At 39.4% G+C, this 18688-nt stretch overlaps 1 protein-coding gene across 2 annotated transcripts in view; it reads right to left on the bottom strand.

Moving 5' to 3' along the window:
- Positions 1–14768: 14768 nt before the first annotated feature.
- The window catches only part of LOC143018969 (uncharacterized), a 132449-nt gene continuing 128529 nt past the window's right edge, over positions 14769–18688 (bottom strand). For both annotated transcript variants that reach the window (XM_076174627.1, XM_076174628.1), the window contains one exon: positions 14769–16222. In XM_076174627.1, the coding sequence (XP_076030742.1) occupies positions 16146–16222 (77 nt within the window). In that variant the 3' untranslated portion in view covers positions 14769–16145. The remainder of the gene's footprint in view (positions 16223–18688) is intronic.

Raw genomic sequence — 18688 nt, 5'->3', positions numbered from 1 at the left:
ACATGCCAGACCCCCTGATATCCATCACTTTATCGAACTTGCGGCCCTCAAAGGCTTTCATTGCAGCCCTTTCTCCTAAAAATAAATAAGCTATAGTGTGGCCCTCAGAGAGAGAGAGAGAGTGTTACTAATTAGAGCCCACCGAAAGTTTGACTAAATTCGTATTCTTATGTACCAATTTACCATATTTTTTTCTATTTCGTTCCCTAAGGTACATATTTTAATTATATTAGAACAGAAAATAAGATATTACTTGAAATTTTTAATTATTAGATTGAGTGATCCTTGGCTGTCTGTCTATGAGTCTGACATATAATTACATATGTTTGTACATTATGATAATAAGGTACAGTAACCTTTCATTTGCTCATTTATAGTAAGGAAAATACATTTGTTTTGGACAATTCTTATATTTGTGATCCCAATTTAAATAAAATCAGTAACAAACTTATTATCTATCTTTATCAGTATAATCTCACATAGTATGTCTTCGATCGTAGTAAATAACATAAAATAGTAAGGTTATGTGGCCCTCCATGCCAACAGAGTCATGACTAGTGGCCCTTTGGGAAAAAAGTTTGCACACCCCTGCTCTATATCCTCTCTTCCCTGAAAGGATAGAGTCCACCTAGCCAGACTGTAGTGCAGCCACCATCCAGCCCTTCTAAGCTATCAGAAGCTGGATAACTGCATCACAGATAACTGTCCAGGATGCAGCACTTCACCCCATACTATACAACACATTATGGAAAACTACATTGTACACAATCACACATGCCAACAACACAATATACACTCTATTAGGGATTTATGGGAAAACCTGCTCAAGCTGTAGTGTTCATCAGTGAGACAAAACTGCTCAACCAGACAGTTTAAGAAATGACAACAATTTTACCAACTCTACTACCACCATTACTAACTCAAACACCATTGGGGAAGAACTGGTAGTATTGCCAGGAAAAAACAAAATACTGTTCACCACGGAGAAACCTGAAGATAAATCATGTATTCAGTCAGGTTTGCAGAGAGGAAAAGATAAAATGTGCAGATAGACAGATGTTGATGGAAGGGAAGGTGGTAAGGGGAAGATGGGTAGAGTATTTTAGGGAATTGTTGAATGTGGACGATAGGGAGGGATTGATTATGGTAGTGGGAGGTACTAAGAAAATGACTGTGATGTGAGAAAAATGGAGGAAATATAAGAAAAGATGAGGCACAAGGAGACTTGAAAATAATAAGAGTTGGTAAGTTACCTGGGTTGGATGGGTGTCATATCAAGTGTCTAAAAAAGGGAGATACATTTTTAATGGATTGGCTTTTTTTTTTTTTTTTTTTGAGGGAGGGGAATGGATGAGCCAGTTGTTGTTTGCAAATGACACTGCCCTTGTGGCAGGGTCAGAGGAATCATAGCAAATATTGTACCAATATATAAAGGAAGGGACGAGGAAAATCCAACTAACTATAGACCTGTCTCCCTTACAAGCACAATAGCAAAAATATGTGAAAAAGTTAATAAAAGTAGATGGATTAAGTATCTGGAAGAAGATGATATACTGAATTCAAATCAATTTGGATTTAGACACAGATCATGTGCCACTAACGATGGGATAGATAGTGATGATAGTAAGTTTGTGGACGACATTAAAATAGGAGTCCTAATTAGGTCTAATAGAGGTGTTCAAGTGGATCAAGGGCTTTAACATGGGTGATGCAAACAAGGTCATCATATTAAAACAACAGGGCAGGACTCACAGTAATGGATTTAAATTGGACAGATTTAGATTTAAGAAGGAAATAGGCAAGAATTGGTTTATTGATAGAGTGGTCGACGAATGAAATAGACTTAGTAACCATGTAGTAAGTGCTGAAACTATCAGTTGTTTTAAGAAACGATTAGACAGCTTTATGGATGGGGATGACAGGTGGTGATGGATATGGAGCTGCCTAGTGTAGGCCTTATGGTCTCTTGCATTCTCCTTCATTCTTATGTTCTTATGTCACCAAAAAGCATAACAGAATAGTCAGAGAAACCTTCAATTTACTAAGATCAATGAAAGTGGCCTTTGATTACTTGGATGGGGAAATGGTAAAGAAAATATTAGTTACAGTGATAAGACCAAGATTGGAGTATGCCCCAACACTTGGACACCCAGTACATACATACATACATATACCAAAGGCTTTTTCCTCCTACATGGGGGGGTAGCCAAAAAGAAAAAGGCATAGAAACCATTCCCACCCATTCCATTTCCTATATATTCCACTCCCCTCCACCCTCCTCCCTCCCTCTTATCTTGGCACCTTCCAGTACTAAAAAGAATATAAAGAAATTAGAAAGAATTCAAAGATGGCACCAACACTTTCAAAATTGACATACGAACAAAGATTGTCCAAATTGGAACTACCAACCCTGGAACAAAGAAGAGAAAGAGGAGATCTACTGACCATTTACAGAATTAAGAAAGGAATGGAAGTCCTAGAGATGATTTATTAAAGTAGGATAAGAGAAAAACAAGAGGACATGAAAAGAAACTCAAAAAGGATAGTTACAGAAGAGATCTGAAAAAGAATAGCTTCCCACACAGAGTGGTGGATATCTGGAATAAATTGGATGAGGCAACAGTGAGTGCTAATACTATACAAGAATTTAAGAACCAACTTAATGCTGAAAGATACAACTAGATAAAGTTAATAACAGAGTTTGGAAAGGTATGTGATAGGAGAAAGTTGAAGGTAAATGTGGGTAAAAGTAAGGTGATGAGATGTACAAAGGGAGAGGATTGCAGTGAGTTTGAAGTAAATCATAAAGGAGAAAGGCTGGAGGAAATGTACAGTTTTAAGTATTTGGGATTACATTTGGCATGAAATGGAGGAGTGATGGTTGAGGTAAACTGTAGATTGGGAGAAGCAAGTAAATGTCTAGGGGTATTAAAAAGTGTCATGAGAAATAGGTACTTGGGAATAGGTGTAAAGGGAACAGGGATGATCATGCCTACATCACTTTATGGGGTGGAGACTGGGGATTTAATAGACAGAAAGTAGAAGTTTCAATGTGTTTGAGATGAAATATCTAAGAAGTATAGTAGGAGTTACAACTTACAAGGTTGAATAGAGAAATGAGGAGAGCTGGGGTGGAAAGGGAGCGGCAGATAGGGCTGATGAAAGATTATTGGGATAGTTTGGATAAATGAAAAGAATGAGTGAAGAAAGATTAGTAAAAGAGATGTGGAAAGCAGAGGTGGATGGAGTGAACTTAAGGGGACGACTGAGAATGAGGTGAAAGGTGTGTTTGAGCAAGGAAGGAAGCAGGCAGGGAATAGGGAGGAGTGGAGGATGGTTAGGTATAGATGATATTTTGACACAGCCCAAAGGTATATCTCCCTGTCTTCTTTTTTTTCTGCATGAGGGGATGGGAAGGAGGGATTGCTGTGTAAGTGAAGCAACCCTACTATGGATGTGATTTATGATTTGATTTATGAGTTTTTGGCCGACGGCCAGGCACTGGGACCAAAATGATCATTCAGCGCCTCCTACTGTGGATGTGCTGTGTGCTGTGTCTTGCTGCATTGATTCTGACCTGGGCGGTAGGCAGGAGACAGGGATGACCTTTTATAGATAAGGTGGTAAGAGAGGGAAACAAGGGTGGTGGATGAGAGTGGAATGGGTGGAAGCGGGTTTGCCTTTGACTTGGCTACCTCCCTTGTAAGGGGGAAGAAGCCCTTGGTATATACAGGGTGGGGCAGAGCAACTTGCTTATTTGGAAAAAAAATAAAACAAAAGTAATGCAGATATATATTTAATTTTTTGAGCAGCATCAAGTACATTTAAATTTTATGTTTTCCCTGTTTTAAAAATTATATCAAGCGGATGGCATCCATTATTCTCAATACACTGCATTAATCGAATTTGGAAATTTCATTCAATTCTGTCCAGCACATCAACTGGTATGTTGGTGACAGCTTGTTGATTGTTGTTCTTCGGGTGAGCCAGGGTCCAAGGACAATCATTATAAACAAGTAATTTTAGATAGCCCCATAAAAAATAGTCGCAGGGTGCTAAATCAGGCAACCATGCTGGCCACTGCAGATTGCCCCTCAAGGAGATATGACGTCCTGGGAAGTGTTGCCACAAAACAGACTGACACATGCATTGTGTGTGCCGTGGCACCATCCTGTTGGAACCATACATCTCCCACATCCATATGGTTGAGTGTTGGCAGGAAAAACTCCTGAATCATGTGGACATAATGGTTAGAAGTCACTGAAAGTGCTTGTTCACTTTCTCCAAAAAACCATGGACCAATTATGCTAACTTGTGACAGTGCACACCAAACAGTTTGTTGAGAATGTAGGGGATGCTGATGAAGTTGTCTGGGGTTATCAGGGCTCCAGTAGTGCATATTCTACTCATTTACAGATTCTGAAAGATGGAAATGAGCCTCATGACTGAAGAAAACAAATGTGTCATGAGGCATGCCAAGAAGCACCTCACATGCATTTTCTTGAGCAACAAGCCAATTTGTAGGGATAAAATTTTAGTTCTTCATGAAAGATTTGCCTCACAGAAGAAGCAGACAACCCAACAGCAGCTGCATGTTTGTGGGCAGAGCAATGAGGGGATCACAAAACAGAAAGCCTTACTGTGTCAATGTTTTGGGGTGACCTTGCTGTTCATGGAAGCCCTTTTTTTTTTTTCTTCTTCTTCTTCTTCACATCACCAGTTTCCCTGAAGTTGTTTACCCATGAAACAATCAACTGCCAGCCAGGAACATGACCATGGGACACAATATTGAAATGTCTAAGGAATGCATGTTGCGTGGCGATGATTGAGTGACCACTGGAAAAGTATGCCTCGACAGCGAACGTACGCTCCACCTTTGTCCACTCCATGATGCTAACTGAACAGAGCAATGTAGTACAGCTTTATGCCCCACCCTCTCAAATGTGCCTACCCCCACCCTCTTTGGAACAACCATCACTTCAGGGCAACAAATTCAAATAAGCAAGTTGCTCTGCCCCACCCTGTAGGTAATTAGGTTTGCTTGAGGTAAAATATGAGGAAAAAATGTTGGCAGCTAGGTAAGTAGATGGAATAATCATTTCAGAGAGCTGCCAAACTGTAGACATTATTTACTGTTCACCATCCTTTCACTAGGTCTAGTCCTGTCAAAACCAAGCCCTTCCAGTCAATACAGTCTTCATAGAAGTTAAGCTTCAACCTCCTCCCTCAAGGTCACTCTTTTTCTCAAGGCCTCATTGATATTGTCACTCCATCTCTTTCTCTGCCAACAGGTCTTGGGCTGTAGTAGCACCACTGAAGTGCTACCTGTGTGGAGGTCTACATTTTATACAGCCATACCATCTCAACTGGTTTTTCTCAATCAGCCCAGTGATGGAATCTATTCTGAGGCTTCTACCAATTGTGTCATTTCTGATTTGGTCACTATGAGTCACTTCATAGATTAGTCAGACCACTCTCATTTCTGTAGCCTGGAGTCTACTTCTGATTTTGGTTTTAATGCAGGGCCCTCACATGGGGTACACATATGCCCAGGGGCAGCACATTTGGGGGGGCAGCAATTCTAGTCTGGACATGCCACCCACAAGGCTGACAAAATACATACATACATATACCAAAGGCTTTTTCCCCTTTACAAGGGAGGTAGCCAAAAAGCAAAGGCATAGAAACCACTCCCACCCATTCCATCCCCTACATACTCCACTTCCCTCTACCTTCTTCCTTCCCTCTTATCTTAGCACCTCCTGGATGACAGGTCATCCCTGCATCTAGTCCACTACCCTGGGCCAGAAGCAGTGTCACAAGACACAGGACATCCACAGCAAGGCCACTTCATTAAATTGGCAACCCCACCTCTCTGTCCCCTCATGCAGAAAAGGAGATGGGGAGAAATCCCTTTGGGCTGCATCAATTCATTTTTCATACATACTCACCCCCCATCCCTCATCCCACTCCCCTTCATGCATCACAGCATCATTCATACACAACCATTCTCCATTCATCCCTATCTTCTGTCTTCTCCCATCCTTCCTCAACAGACATTCCCCTCTTTCTCAATGTTCCTTTTACCCCACCATCCATCTCATCCTAGGTCGACCCCTCACGTTTACTCCTTCCACCTCTACCTTCCACACCTCTTTTACTAGTCTTTCTTCACTCATTCTTTCCATGTGTCCAAACCATCCCAATACCCTTTCATCAATCCTATCTCCCAACTCCCTTTCCAACCCCATTCTCCTCTTCACCTCATTTCTCACTCTATCTAGCCTAGTAACTCTTATCATACTTCTCAAGCATTTCATCTCAAACACATTCAAACTCCTTCTTTCTTCCTCTCATAATAAAATCATAATTAAAAAAAAGTCAAAGGAGCCCTGAATATTTTGTGTTAGAATCAACAGCATATGAAATATTTTTCCCTTATCCTTTCTGCAATAGGGACATTAAATAAAAATTTTAAAATCTGTGTAATTATTTCGCAAACCAATAGCTATAATAGATAGTAAGGAATGGTGGAAATGGGAGGTGGTGGTGGGGGGAAGGGGAGCGTCACTGAGAACTTTGCCCCAGGGCAACACTTAGGCATGTAAGGGCTCTGGAAAGACACAGAGTGCGGGGTGATCTAATAGAGGTGTTCAAGTGGATCAAAGGCTTTAACAAGGGTGATGCAAACAAGGTCATCATATTAAAACAACAGGGCAGGACTCACAGTAATGGTTATAAACTGGACAAATTTAGATTTAAAAAGAAAATAGGCAACTAATAGGGTGGTCGACGAATGGAATAAACTTAGTAACCATGTAGTAAACGCTGAAACTATCTGTGTTTTTAAGAAACGATTAGACAACTTTATGGATGGGGATGACAGGTGGTGATCGATACGGAGCTGCCTAGTGCAGTCTCCTTCATTCTTATGTTCTTATGTTATGTTCCACATTACTGATCCATACAACAGGATTGGTCTGAGGATGGTTTTATTTATCACTGTCTTTACAGTTGGGGCTATTTGTCTGCCTTTAAGTATGGGGTACAGGAGCAATATGTTGGTTCCATATTTCTTGATCCTGGATGTTATCTTGTCTTTGATTCTGGCTTGGGTGTTGAATTCTGCACCTAAATATATAAAAGGAGGGTTGTACTATCCAGGATAATGTTGTAGTTATGTGTTTTCTCCTGATTATCATTACTTCACTCTTTGTAAGGTTATTGTTCATACCATGTGATTCAAGTGATCCCCTCCATCAAAAAATTGCTTCTTATAGACCCTATTCACTCCAGAACATTTTGCAGATGTCATCTGCATATACAAGAGACACTAATTACTATCTATATTTCATGGGATTTTTCCCACTTATAAGGGAGGTAAAGAAATAAAAAATCACATATCCACTCCCACCCATTTCACTCCCATCCACTATCCTTTCCTCTTAGCTACTCGTGGATGACAGGTCAATCCTGTATCCCATTTATTGCCCTGGGTCAGAAGTAATGCAGTAAGACACAGCACATCCATAGCAAGGCCACTTCACTTAATCAGCAACACCCCCTCTCCATCCCCTCATGCAGAAAAAGAGAAGACAGCGAGAAATCCTTTGGGCTGTGTCAAAATATCAAAATATTACTACTACCATAAGTACACATAGGAGAGGGTGGTGGATGGAAGGGTGGTTGATAGAGCATTAATGGACTATATAGTGGTAACCAGAAGAGAATAGGAAGAGTTTTGGATGTACATGTTCTAATCGGGGAGCATGGAGGAATATCAGATAATTTTTTGGTGGAAGTTAAGTTGACAGTGGGGGATAGATGGAGTAGGAGGAAAAGGACAAAGTTGGGAGGTGCTTAGAGTAAATCACTTAAATGAGAAAGAAGAGGAGAAGGAGTATAAGAAGAAGCTGAGAGAAGAGTGGGAAGGAGTGAAAGATAGAGTAGAACTAGGAGTGGAGGAGGAAAGGGGATGTTTCAAGGAGGGAGTCACAAGGTGTGCAAAGATGGTGTGTGTAACAAGGACGATGGGAGGAAATAGAAGGAAAGTTAGTGAGTGGTGGGATGATGAAGCAAAGAAGGTTGTAGAGAAGTGAGCATTCAGATTCATTACAAAATAGGACAAGAGAATCATATGAGAGGTACAAAGAAAAAAGAAGAGAAGTAAAGCATAGAATAAAGGAGGCAAAGAGGAGAGGAGATATGAAATGGGGTAAGAATATGACAGAATATATTGAAAGTAATAAAACGATGTTTTGGAAGGAAATTAAGAGAGGAAGAAGAGGTGAATTAAGTAGGGAAGAAAAGGTAAAAGGTGCAGATTGAGAGATGATTATGGAAGAGATGGCAGTAAGAGGAAGATGGGCAGAGTATTTTATGGAGTTGCTAAATGTGAAGGAGGATAGGGAGGGAAAGGTAGTAAATGGATGAGAAATAAGGAAAGATGAGGTGAAAGCAGTTATCAAAATGATGAGAGCAGGTAAGACACCTGGGTTGGATGGGTGCCATATGGAGTGTCAAAAAAATCAATCAAATCAGCCATTCCAAGTCCACTGCTGAACAAAGGCCTCCTTCATAGCATTCCATGAATCACACAACCGTGCCATCCTCTGTCACATCACTCCTGCAAACTTCTCGATCTCGTCTCTCCACCTTCTGTCTGGTCTCCCTCTTCCACACTTCCTATCAGTAACACACTTGCTCCATTGCTCATCAGTCGTTCGCACCAACTTACCTGCCCAATTCCACTTCCTCTCTTTTACTGCCTCCACAATATTTTTCACTCTAATCTGCTCTCTCACTCACCTTGCTCTCTTTCGGTCTCTCAGTGTTATTCCCATCATTGATCTCTCCATTCTCCTGTGCAGTCCTTAGCTTTGTTTCCATTGCCCTCATCAGCTTCCAAGTCTCACACCCATAGATTATTGCTGGTAGAATGCATTGATTGTAAACTTTACGTTTCAAACATGAAGATAGAGAGCTTCTCAGGATTTTATTGTACTTACCAAATGCTTTCCAACCAATTGTAATGCATCTTTTTATCTCATTATCATGATCTTTTGTCACCTTCACCATCTGGCCTAAATAATTGTACTCTTCAACTTCCTCAATACTCTCATCATCAATTACAGTCTCGTTACTTTGAACTTTTGTGAACATTACTTTGGTTTCACTCTTATTCATTTTTAAACCTACTTTGAGACTTTCCTTGTTTAGATCACTCAACATATCTTGCAAGTCTTCTGCTTTTCCTGAAATAAGAATAATGTCATCCGGAAATCTTAGGTGGTTCAAATATTAACCATTAATCTTCAAACCTTTCTTTTCCCAACTCAACCTTCTGAAAATATCTTCCAAACAAGCTGTAAATAATTGGGATGAAATTGTATCGCCTTGCCGTATTCCTTTCTCGATCTTGATCTTTTAGTTTTTAGAGCAAATTCTACTTCTTCATAATCTCTGGTACACTACTAACGTCTACACATGAATTTACTGATTCAACTAAGGTCTTCGACGAGTAAAGCTCTTTTTACCATTTTGTCTCTACACTTAATTATTTCTCCAATTCCATCTTTCCAACATATCATTTGCTGTCTTCCTAAAGCAGGTCTGCACTCAGTCACCTTAATACTTTTACCTATCCGAATAGTTTCCTCTATTTCATCCATGTTTCTCTTTTTCTCTGATTTCTGCTTTTTGTTGATAAGCTTGTTTAGTTCTACTCTATTTCATCTCTCCTGCTTTTAATCTGCATGGTCCTTCTTTTAATTAGGTCATTTGTAACTTTGGAGTATTTCCCTTCTCTAATGTTTTTTGTACTTCCTACTTTCTCTGCCAATTCCCTAATGATATTCACAAAATTCAAATTAATATCTTCCATGCTGTCCTCGTTAGTTCTTAGAGCTTCAAATCTATTCTTAAATACTAACTGAAATTTTTTATTATTATCCTTAACCTTTGCAAGGCTTATTTTCTTTTTTAAAACTAGTTTATTTCTCTCGGCTCTGAAATTGAATTTAGCTGTGCAACCTACCATTCTATGGTCACTATCTATGTTGACTTTATTTATCACCGTAACGTTGTTAACGCTTTTGCTCTCATCTCCTAATATGAAGTCTATTTCATTCTTTGTTGTTCCATTTGGACTTCTCCAGGTCTGTTTACAACCTACACACTTTGGGAAGAAAGTGTTCATTATCCTCATGTTGTAGTTCTCTGCAAAATTTACTAACATCTCACTTCTCTCATTTCTTTCACCTACTCCAAACTTCCCAATGCATGTCTCATCTCCCATCTTCCCCACTTTACCATTAAAGTTGCCTATTACCAATGTGTACTTACTTTTTTCTTGATCCATTACCTGACTTAAATCATCATAGAACGACTCAATTTCATCGTCTGGACTCTGTGAAGTTGGTGCATAAACCTCAATTACTTTTAGAGTATATCTTTTCCACAGTCTAATCACAATCCAGGCTACCCTGTCTGATAAACTACTGAATTTGACTACGTTACCAGCAACCTCTTGGTTTATCAAAAATCCAACTCCACTAGATCTTTCTTTGTCCCTACCTCTATTGTAATTGTATCAGCTTTTCTTCCGTTCTTCGGACTTCGCTCAGTCCTACGATGTCCCACTTGATATTGTCTAGTTCTTCTATTAAACTCTTCAGTCTGTGGTCTTCGGAGAGACGTCTTACACTGTAAGTATAGATCTTCATTTTCTTCATGTTGTTTAATGTCCAAGACTTGGATCTGCTTGGACAGTGCTTACTCACATTTGGTGGCACACTGCCCGTAAGCACACGAGGCAATGCGGTTTAACCTTTAGGAGACAATGATCCAACAGGAACGCCCAGTTTTGTTTTGGTTGTACTGTTCGTGGTTGTTATGAAAGGTTTTTTTGGCAGTAATCTCACCTCTGTGCCAGCTGGGTTCTGGTAAGATATTTCTCTGGTGTCACCTTATTCATTATATTCAGTGAAGCCCTATATCTATAGGGAGTCCAATGCTCAAAGGGAGTAATTGATGAGTGACAGTATGGGTTTAGGACTGGTAGGGGTTGCATGGATCAGATTTTTGTGGTAAGGCAGATATGTGAGAAAGCTTTAGGAAGATGTAAGGATGTTTTTTTGGACTTTATATATACATACATTACCAATGGCTTTTCCCACTTACAAGGAAGTAGCCAAAAACAGACATAAAATCCACTCCCACTCATTCCATCCCCACATACTCCAATCCCATTCACCACCCCTCCCTCACTCTTATCTTGGCTCCTGCTAGATGACTGGTCATCCCTGCATCTCACCCACTGCCCTGGGTCAGAAACAATGCAAGACTCGGCACATCCACAGCAACGCTGCATCATTTAATTGGCAATCCCCCTCTCTGTCTCCTTATCCAGAAAAAAGAGATGGGGAGAAATCCCATTGAGCTGAGTGAAAATATAATTCATACATACTCCCTTTTCCTTTGTAAAGTGAAACTATACAGGCACTCCTCCAGTCCTCCAGCACTCTACCCTCTCTTAAACAAACATTGAATAACCTCACCAGCCAGTCCACCATCACTGTACCTCCTTTTTTCATTCTGCATGACATCCATCCAGACCAGCTGCCTTACCTGCTCTCATCATCTTAACAACTGCCTTCACTTCATCTTTCCTTATTTCTCCTCCATTTTCCTCACTCATCTCAGTAATTTTCTTAGCGCTTCCCACTGCAACTATCTTTCCCTCCCTATCCTCCTTCACATTTAGCAACTCCCTAAAATACTCCACCCCTCTTTGTCTTACTGTCTTCTCTTCCATTATCATCTCTCCATCTGCACCTTTTACCTTTCCTTCTCTACTTGATTTGCCTCCTCTTCCTCTCTTAATTTCCTTCCTAAACACCTTTTTATTACTTTCAAATTTTTTATGTCATACTCTTATTCCATTTCACAAGTTTGAGTGTAGTAGTTTCAGAGGGATTAGCTTATTTAGTGTAGTTGGGAAGGCTTATGGTCTTGATCGAGAGGATTAGGAGAACAGAGGAAGTAATTGGTGAGGAACAGTGTGGGTTTAGGACAGGTAGAGGTTGCATAGATCAGATTTTTGTGGTAAGACAGATACGTGAGAAAGCTATAGGAAAAGGTAAGGATGTTTTTTTGGGCTTTTATGGATCTGGAAAAAGATTAGGACAGAGTAGACAGGAAGGCACTGTGGGAGGTTTTGCAGATATACGGAATAGGAGGAAAGCTTTTAGGAGCTGTCAAGAGTTTTTATTAGAGTAGTAGAGCATGTGTCAGGATTAGAAATAGAGAGTGATTTGAGGTAAAGGTGGGACTTAGTCAGAGATGTGTTATGTCACCCTGGCTGTTCAATTTATACATGGATAGGGTGGTACAAGAGGTAAATGCAAGGATAGTGGGTCAGGGACTGGAGATGGTTAAAGAAAATGGAGAAAAGTGGAAGGTAAGCCAGCTGTTGTTTGCAGATGACACTGTCCTTGTAGCAGAATCAGAGGAGGGATTGAGGAAGTTAGTGACAGAGTTTGGGAAATTGTGTGAAAGAAGGAAGTTGAAGATAAATGTGGGTAAAAGTAAGGTGATGAGATGTACAAGGGGTGAAAGTGGCAGCAGACTGGAAGTGAGTATTAAGGGAGAGACTGGAGGAAGTGGATAGTTTTAGATACTTGGGTGCGAATGTGGCAGGAAAGGGAGGAGTGGAGGTGGAGGTAAAATGCAGATTGAGAGAAGTGAGTAAATGCCTTGGTGGATTAAAAAGTGTAATGAGAAATAGACATTTGGGAATGGATGCTAAGAGGGATGCTAAGAGGGATGCTAAGAGGGAAAAAGGCCTTTTGTATATGTATATGTATGTACATACCCCCTCACCCTTTCATTTCCCACTCCTTCCCTTCCCTTCCATCATCCATACACAACCATATTCCACTCACCTCTATCTTCTGTCTTCTCCCCTCCTTCCTCAACAGATATTCCCCTCTTTCCCAGTGCCCCTTGTACCTCATCCATCCATCACATCCTTGGTCTCCCTCTCATGTTCACTCCTTCCACACCTCTTCTACTAATCTTTCTTCATTCATTCTTTCCATGCATCCAATCCATCTTAATACTTTCATCGACCCTATCTCCCAACTCCTTTTCCACCCCCACTCTCCTCCTTGTTTCTCAATCTATTCAGCCTACCATACTTCTCAGGCATTTCATCTCAAACACATTTAAATTCTTCCTCTCTTATGTTTCTGCCCCATACAGTCACTCCTTCATACAATCTCCTCTTAGCATCCATTCCTAAATGTCTATTTCTCATTACACTTTTTAATCTCCCAAGGCATTGACTTGCTTCTCTCAATCTACATTCTACCTCCACCTCTACTTCTCCCTTTCCTGCTACATTTGCATGTATGTATGTATCCACTTCCTCCAGTCTCTCTCCCAATTTGCTGCCACATTCTCCCTTTGTACATCTTATCACCTTACTTTTACCCATTTATCTTCAACTTCCTTTCACACACCTTCCCAAACTCCGTCACTAACTTCTTTAATCTCTCTGATCCTGCTATAAGTGCAGTGTCATCAGCAAACAACTGGCTATCTCCCATTTTCTCCATTTTCTTTAACCATCTCCAATCCCCAGCCCATTACCCTTGCTTTTACCACTCACACCACCCCATCCATATATAAATTGAACAGGTGATATAACGTATTCCTGGCAAAGTCCCACCTTTTCCTCAAACCACTCTCCATTTCTAGTTCTAACACAGGCTCTACTACTCTTATAAAAACTCTTGACTGCTCTTAACAGCTTTCCTCCTATTCTATATATTTGCAATACCTCCGACAGTGCCTCCTTGTCTATCCTGTCATAAACCTTTTCCAAACCCATAAAAGCCCAAAAAACATTCTTACTTTTTCCTAAAGCTTTCTTACATATTTGTTTTACCACAAAAATCTGATCCACATAACCCCTATCCATCCTACACGCACACTATTCCTCACCAATTACTCCCTCTCTTCCTCTCCTAATCTTCTCAATCAAAACCTTCCCATAAGCCTTCCCAACTACACTCAAACTGATCCCTCTGAAACTACTACTCACACTTGTCCCCTTTTCCCTTGTAAAGGGGAACTATATAGGCACTCCTCCAGCACTCTACCCTCTCATAAACAAATGAGTTGGATGGATGGGGTAAAATGGGCATCAGGAAAGAGAGGAATGTTTGTTGAGGAAGGAGGGAAGAAGACAGATGATAGGGGCGAGTGGAGAATTGTTGTGTATGGATGATGCTGTGATGCATGGGAGGGTGGGGGAGTATGTGTGAATATTGTGATGCAGCCTGAAGGGATTTCTCCCTATCTCTTTTTCTGAACGAAGGGGCTTGGGGGGGGGGGGGGGGGTCACAATTAAATGAAGCAGCCTTGCTGTGGATGTGCTGTGTCTTGCTACATTGCCTCTGACCCAGGGTAGTGAGAGTGATGCAGGGATGACCCATCTTCCAGGAACCAAGAAAAGAAGGAGAGAGGGGTGGTTAATGGGAGTATGTGGGGATGAAATGGGTGGGAGTGGATTTATACCTTTGACTTTGGTTACCTCCCTTGTAAGGGGGAAAAAGGTGTTGGTATATGTATGAATGTATGATGTACTATGATCAGTAATTATTTTGAACCTCTATTCTATAATTTTTCCATATATACATGATCAAGCTGTATCAAGCACTTAACTAACATACCTGATAAGCTTTTCTGGAATCTCAAGGAAAATAAAACAATTTTTTTCTATAAGAGATTCTTTTGTCTACAATGGAGTCAATGTAAGTACATATATGTTGGTGATGGTCATGGTTCTCAAATGTAAGTAAAGAAATGTTAAGCATGAAAATGCTATGATCATGAATAGTGGCTTGTTTTGTTCTGGAAATGTATAGTATATACATTTGTATGGCATAAATAGGGAGGAACAAATCATAACGAAACTGGTGAATCAATCTTCACTTCTTTCACAGTTCAAAGTAATACAAATTAAATTTATCACCCTGAGAGAAAATCCTTGCCCTACGTCTATGGTAATGCCACTAAAAGAATTTGAGATACAAATCTAAAGAATAAATACAAATGTTTAAAAATCAGAGTAAATAATTCTTGTCATTTTAGGAATACATGTCACAGAAAAGATGAACAGTGAATGTCGATACTTCTTAAACTCAAAATCCACTTTTCAACTTTCCAGTATAAGATAGTCACAATCCATTGAGTGATGTACAATGATTCATTGAGCAGGTTGATTTAATACACTTATTCCATTTCTATATAGCATTACACAATAAATATGGCTGTGCAAGAGCAGGAAGAACATTGCATTTATATAAATGCCAAAAAATTAGACAATAAATAGCTACATTTCACATTGTCAGGAGTGAATAGGAATGGCTAATGTAATATCAACTACCTATGAACAAAGATGAGCCTGAACAAATAGTGGAAAGAAAATCAAATGACTGCTTATTTCTTATACCAATAAAAATGACTTAAGAGCACCATTTGCTTTGCCATGGGACCAACAACAGGTACCTGCATGTGGTGGTCCTTCAAGATGGATGCTAGAATCACCTACTGGCCACCCATCTTCCAAACAACATCAACACACTCATCTCTATCTGGAGGTCCAGCCTCATGGGCCTGACTGAGTCCAACATATCTCCTTTTCAACTTTGTCTGTATTTCCTCCATCTTTTACATTAGGAGACCTGAGAACCAGCAACTGGTGACAAAGAAATGGCCTCACACTAGTACAACATAGACAACAGTCTGAAGTTTTTTTCCTAGTGAGATCAATGGTATGGCCCAAGGTCTGTTGTCAGTCACTGTGAGGATGTGGGTTTCCAATCAGTGAAACTCAAGGCAACAATTATTATCATTATTTGCTTTCCTAGAATGCTTGAAACATTGATTTGATAAAAAAAAATCTTAAATGATAATGACCCTTTTCAAATGTTCCAATAAAGGATCTATCAATCATGAACAAGTGTTGTTGGAATACTTTTAAAATTTCACTGTCAAATTCATTAAGAGCCACTCTCTAAATCTGGCTATCTGGGCAATTTAGATAAAAACAATAAATAACCACAAAGGGAAATAAATTAAGTATGACTATTTCCAGGACCAAGGACCAGGGCAACCAAGTGTTGAGCTTCCAATATGTGGGTCAAGGATTTACCTGCAAATAAAAGACAAATGTTAACATGATTTACATCATAATGAGTATATGAATGAGTCTGGGGGAAAGTGGGCAAGAATGACTTTTCAACAGTTTGAGTAACATTTCTGTCAGTGGAGACCAAGGAGGGCTTGAAGGGGTTTGTCAGTGAGTTTGGTGAGGTTTCCTCAATCAATCAATATATTGTCCCAGGGCTCTCTTATAAGTTGTCTCAGAGTTGTATGAGATCACCACGGCTGTTAAATGTATATATGGATAGGGTGGTGAAAGAAGTGAATGTGAGAATCCTGGGCTGAGGTTTAGAGTTGGTGAGTGATCAATTAGTCCACTGGGACTTATAGTTCTGTCCAGAGGTTGGTGCTGGATTTCTGGAAGCTGAGGGTCTTCTGCAAGAGAGACCTGGGGGAATAGATTGACTGATCAATTGCCCGTTCTTTCTTGCATAAGACCTGCAGTGAGTGAGAGTGGAGGAAACTGGGAGGTGAGCAAATTGTTGTTTGTGGATGACATTGCACTTAAGGCTGATTCCGAAGAAAGACTGAAGCAGTTGGTGTCTGAGTTTGGAAGAGTGTGTATCTACCTAGCTGTATTATATGGGAAGGGGAGCTATGCTCATAGTGACCCATCTTTGTATCTCACAATATCTATTTTTTTTTCTTAAATTCTTGTATAGTGTTTACTGTTTCATCCAATTTGTTCCAGACATCAACCACTCTGTGTGGAAAACTGTTTATCTTTTCCAGATCTCTTCTATAACTATCCTTTTTGAATTTCTTTTCATGTCCCCTTGTTTTTCTTCTATCCTACTTTAATAAGTCTTCTGTCAACGACTTCCATGCCTTTCATAATTCTGTAAATGGAAAATAGATTGCCTCTTTCTCTTCTTTGTTCCAGGGTTAGTAGTTCCAGTTTAGACAATCTTTGCTCATATGTCAATTTTGAAAGTGTTGGGGCCATCTTTGTTGTTGCTCTTTGGATTCTTTCTATTTTCCTTACATTCTTTTTTGTACTGGGTGTCAATAGTGTTGCAGCATACTCCAATCTTGGTCTTAACTTTATTTACCATTTCCTCATCCAAGTAATTAAAAGCCACATTTATTGATCTCAGTAAATTGTAGGTTTCTCTGATTATTTTGCTTATATGATTGTCTGGGGACATGTCTTTGGTGCTAATTACTCCTAGGTCCTTTTTGTAACTAACTTTACTTCTTTTGCACTGATTTTATATTGTCCTGATATTCTTTTTTTTTACTTTTTCCAAATTCCATTATCTTAAAGTTAAATTCCCACTTTTGACTCCATACCCAGACCTTGTCCAGGTCTCTCTGTAGCGATTCAGTCTTTTTTCATACCTACTTTTTTTACTTGTTTTGTGTCGTCTGCAAAGAAATTCATGTAGCATTATATATCATCATCTCTGTCATTTACATATATAGCAAACATTATCGGAGCCAATACTAAGCCCTATGGGGCTCCACTTATCATTTCTTCCCAGGTAGATTTTTTATCTCTGAGCACCACTCTCATTTTTCTCCTATGCAAGAAATCTTCCATCCATTTCAGTAATTTTCCGTGTACATTACCTCTTGTTTTGAGTTTTCTTAAAGAGTCTTTTGTGTGGTACTTTATCAAACACCTTTTGTAAGTCCAGGAAAGCAGTCTGCCCAGTTGTCCCTTTCGTGCATTATTATCTATCTTGAATAAAAACAAATCAAGTTTGTGGCACATGATCTTCCCTGTCTAAAACCAAATTGTTTTGGATTTAGTATATTGTTCTTTTCCAGATGTTTAGTCCATCTTTTAATGACTTTTTCACAGATTTTAGCTATTGTACTTGTAAGGGAGACCAGTCTATAGTTTGTTGGGTCTTCTTTGTCTCCCCCTTTATATATTGGCATTTTTCCAGTCTTGCAGTACCTTTCCTTCTTTGAGTGAGCAATCTATTGTGTATTTTGTCCGTTATTTCATGTATACATTCTTTTAGTATCCAGTTTACAATTCTGTTCAGGCTGTGTGATTTTCTGACATCAAGGTTCATTATTTGGTCCCTTATTTCTTTCTGTGTCACAATTATTTCTTTCATTAGGTGGGATCTTTCTCCCCTTCTTTCATCCCAATTGTGTGTATTTTCTTTTGTGAATACAGATTTGAAATGTTTGTTCATAATTTCAGCCATTTCTATATCTTCTATATATTCTGTATTCCCTTGACGTAACTTCACTATTTCCTGTTTATTCTTTAATTTACCATTTACATATGTGTAGAATAATTTAGGTTGATCCTTACATTTGTCTATTTTGTCATTGTCAGTTTCTTTTTTCTTCCCTGCATATTTTTACATATTCATTTCTTAGTTTGATATATGTTTGCCACTTACCTTTTTTTTTTATCTTTTCCAAGCTTTGTCTCTTCTATCTTTTGCATCACTATATTTTTTTTTGTACCAGCACTTAATGTATACCTTTT

This window comes from Oratosquilla oratoria, chromosome 36 (assembly GCF_046742065.1).
Source record: "Oratosquilla oratoria isolate Oo_2021 chromosome 36, ASM4674206v1, whole genome shotgun sequence".
NCBI classification, from domain to species: Eukaryota; Metazoa; Arthropoda; class Malacostraca; order Stomatopoda; family Squillidae; genus Oratosquilla; species Oratosquilla oratoria.
This window is presented reverse-complemented; position numbering and strand designations above follow the sequence as displayed.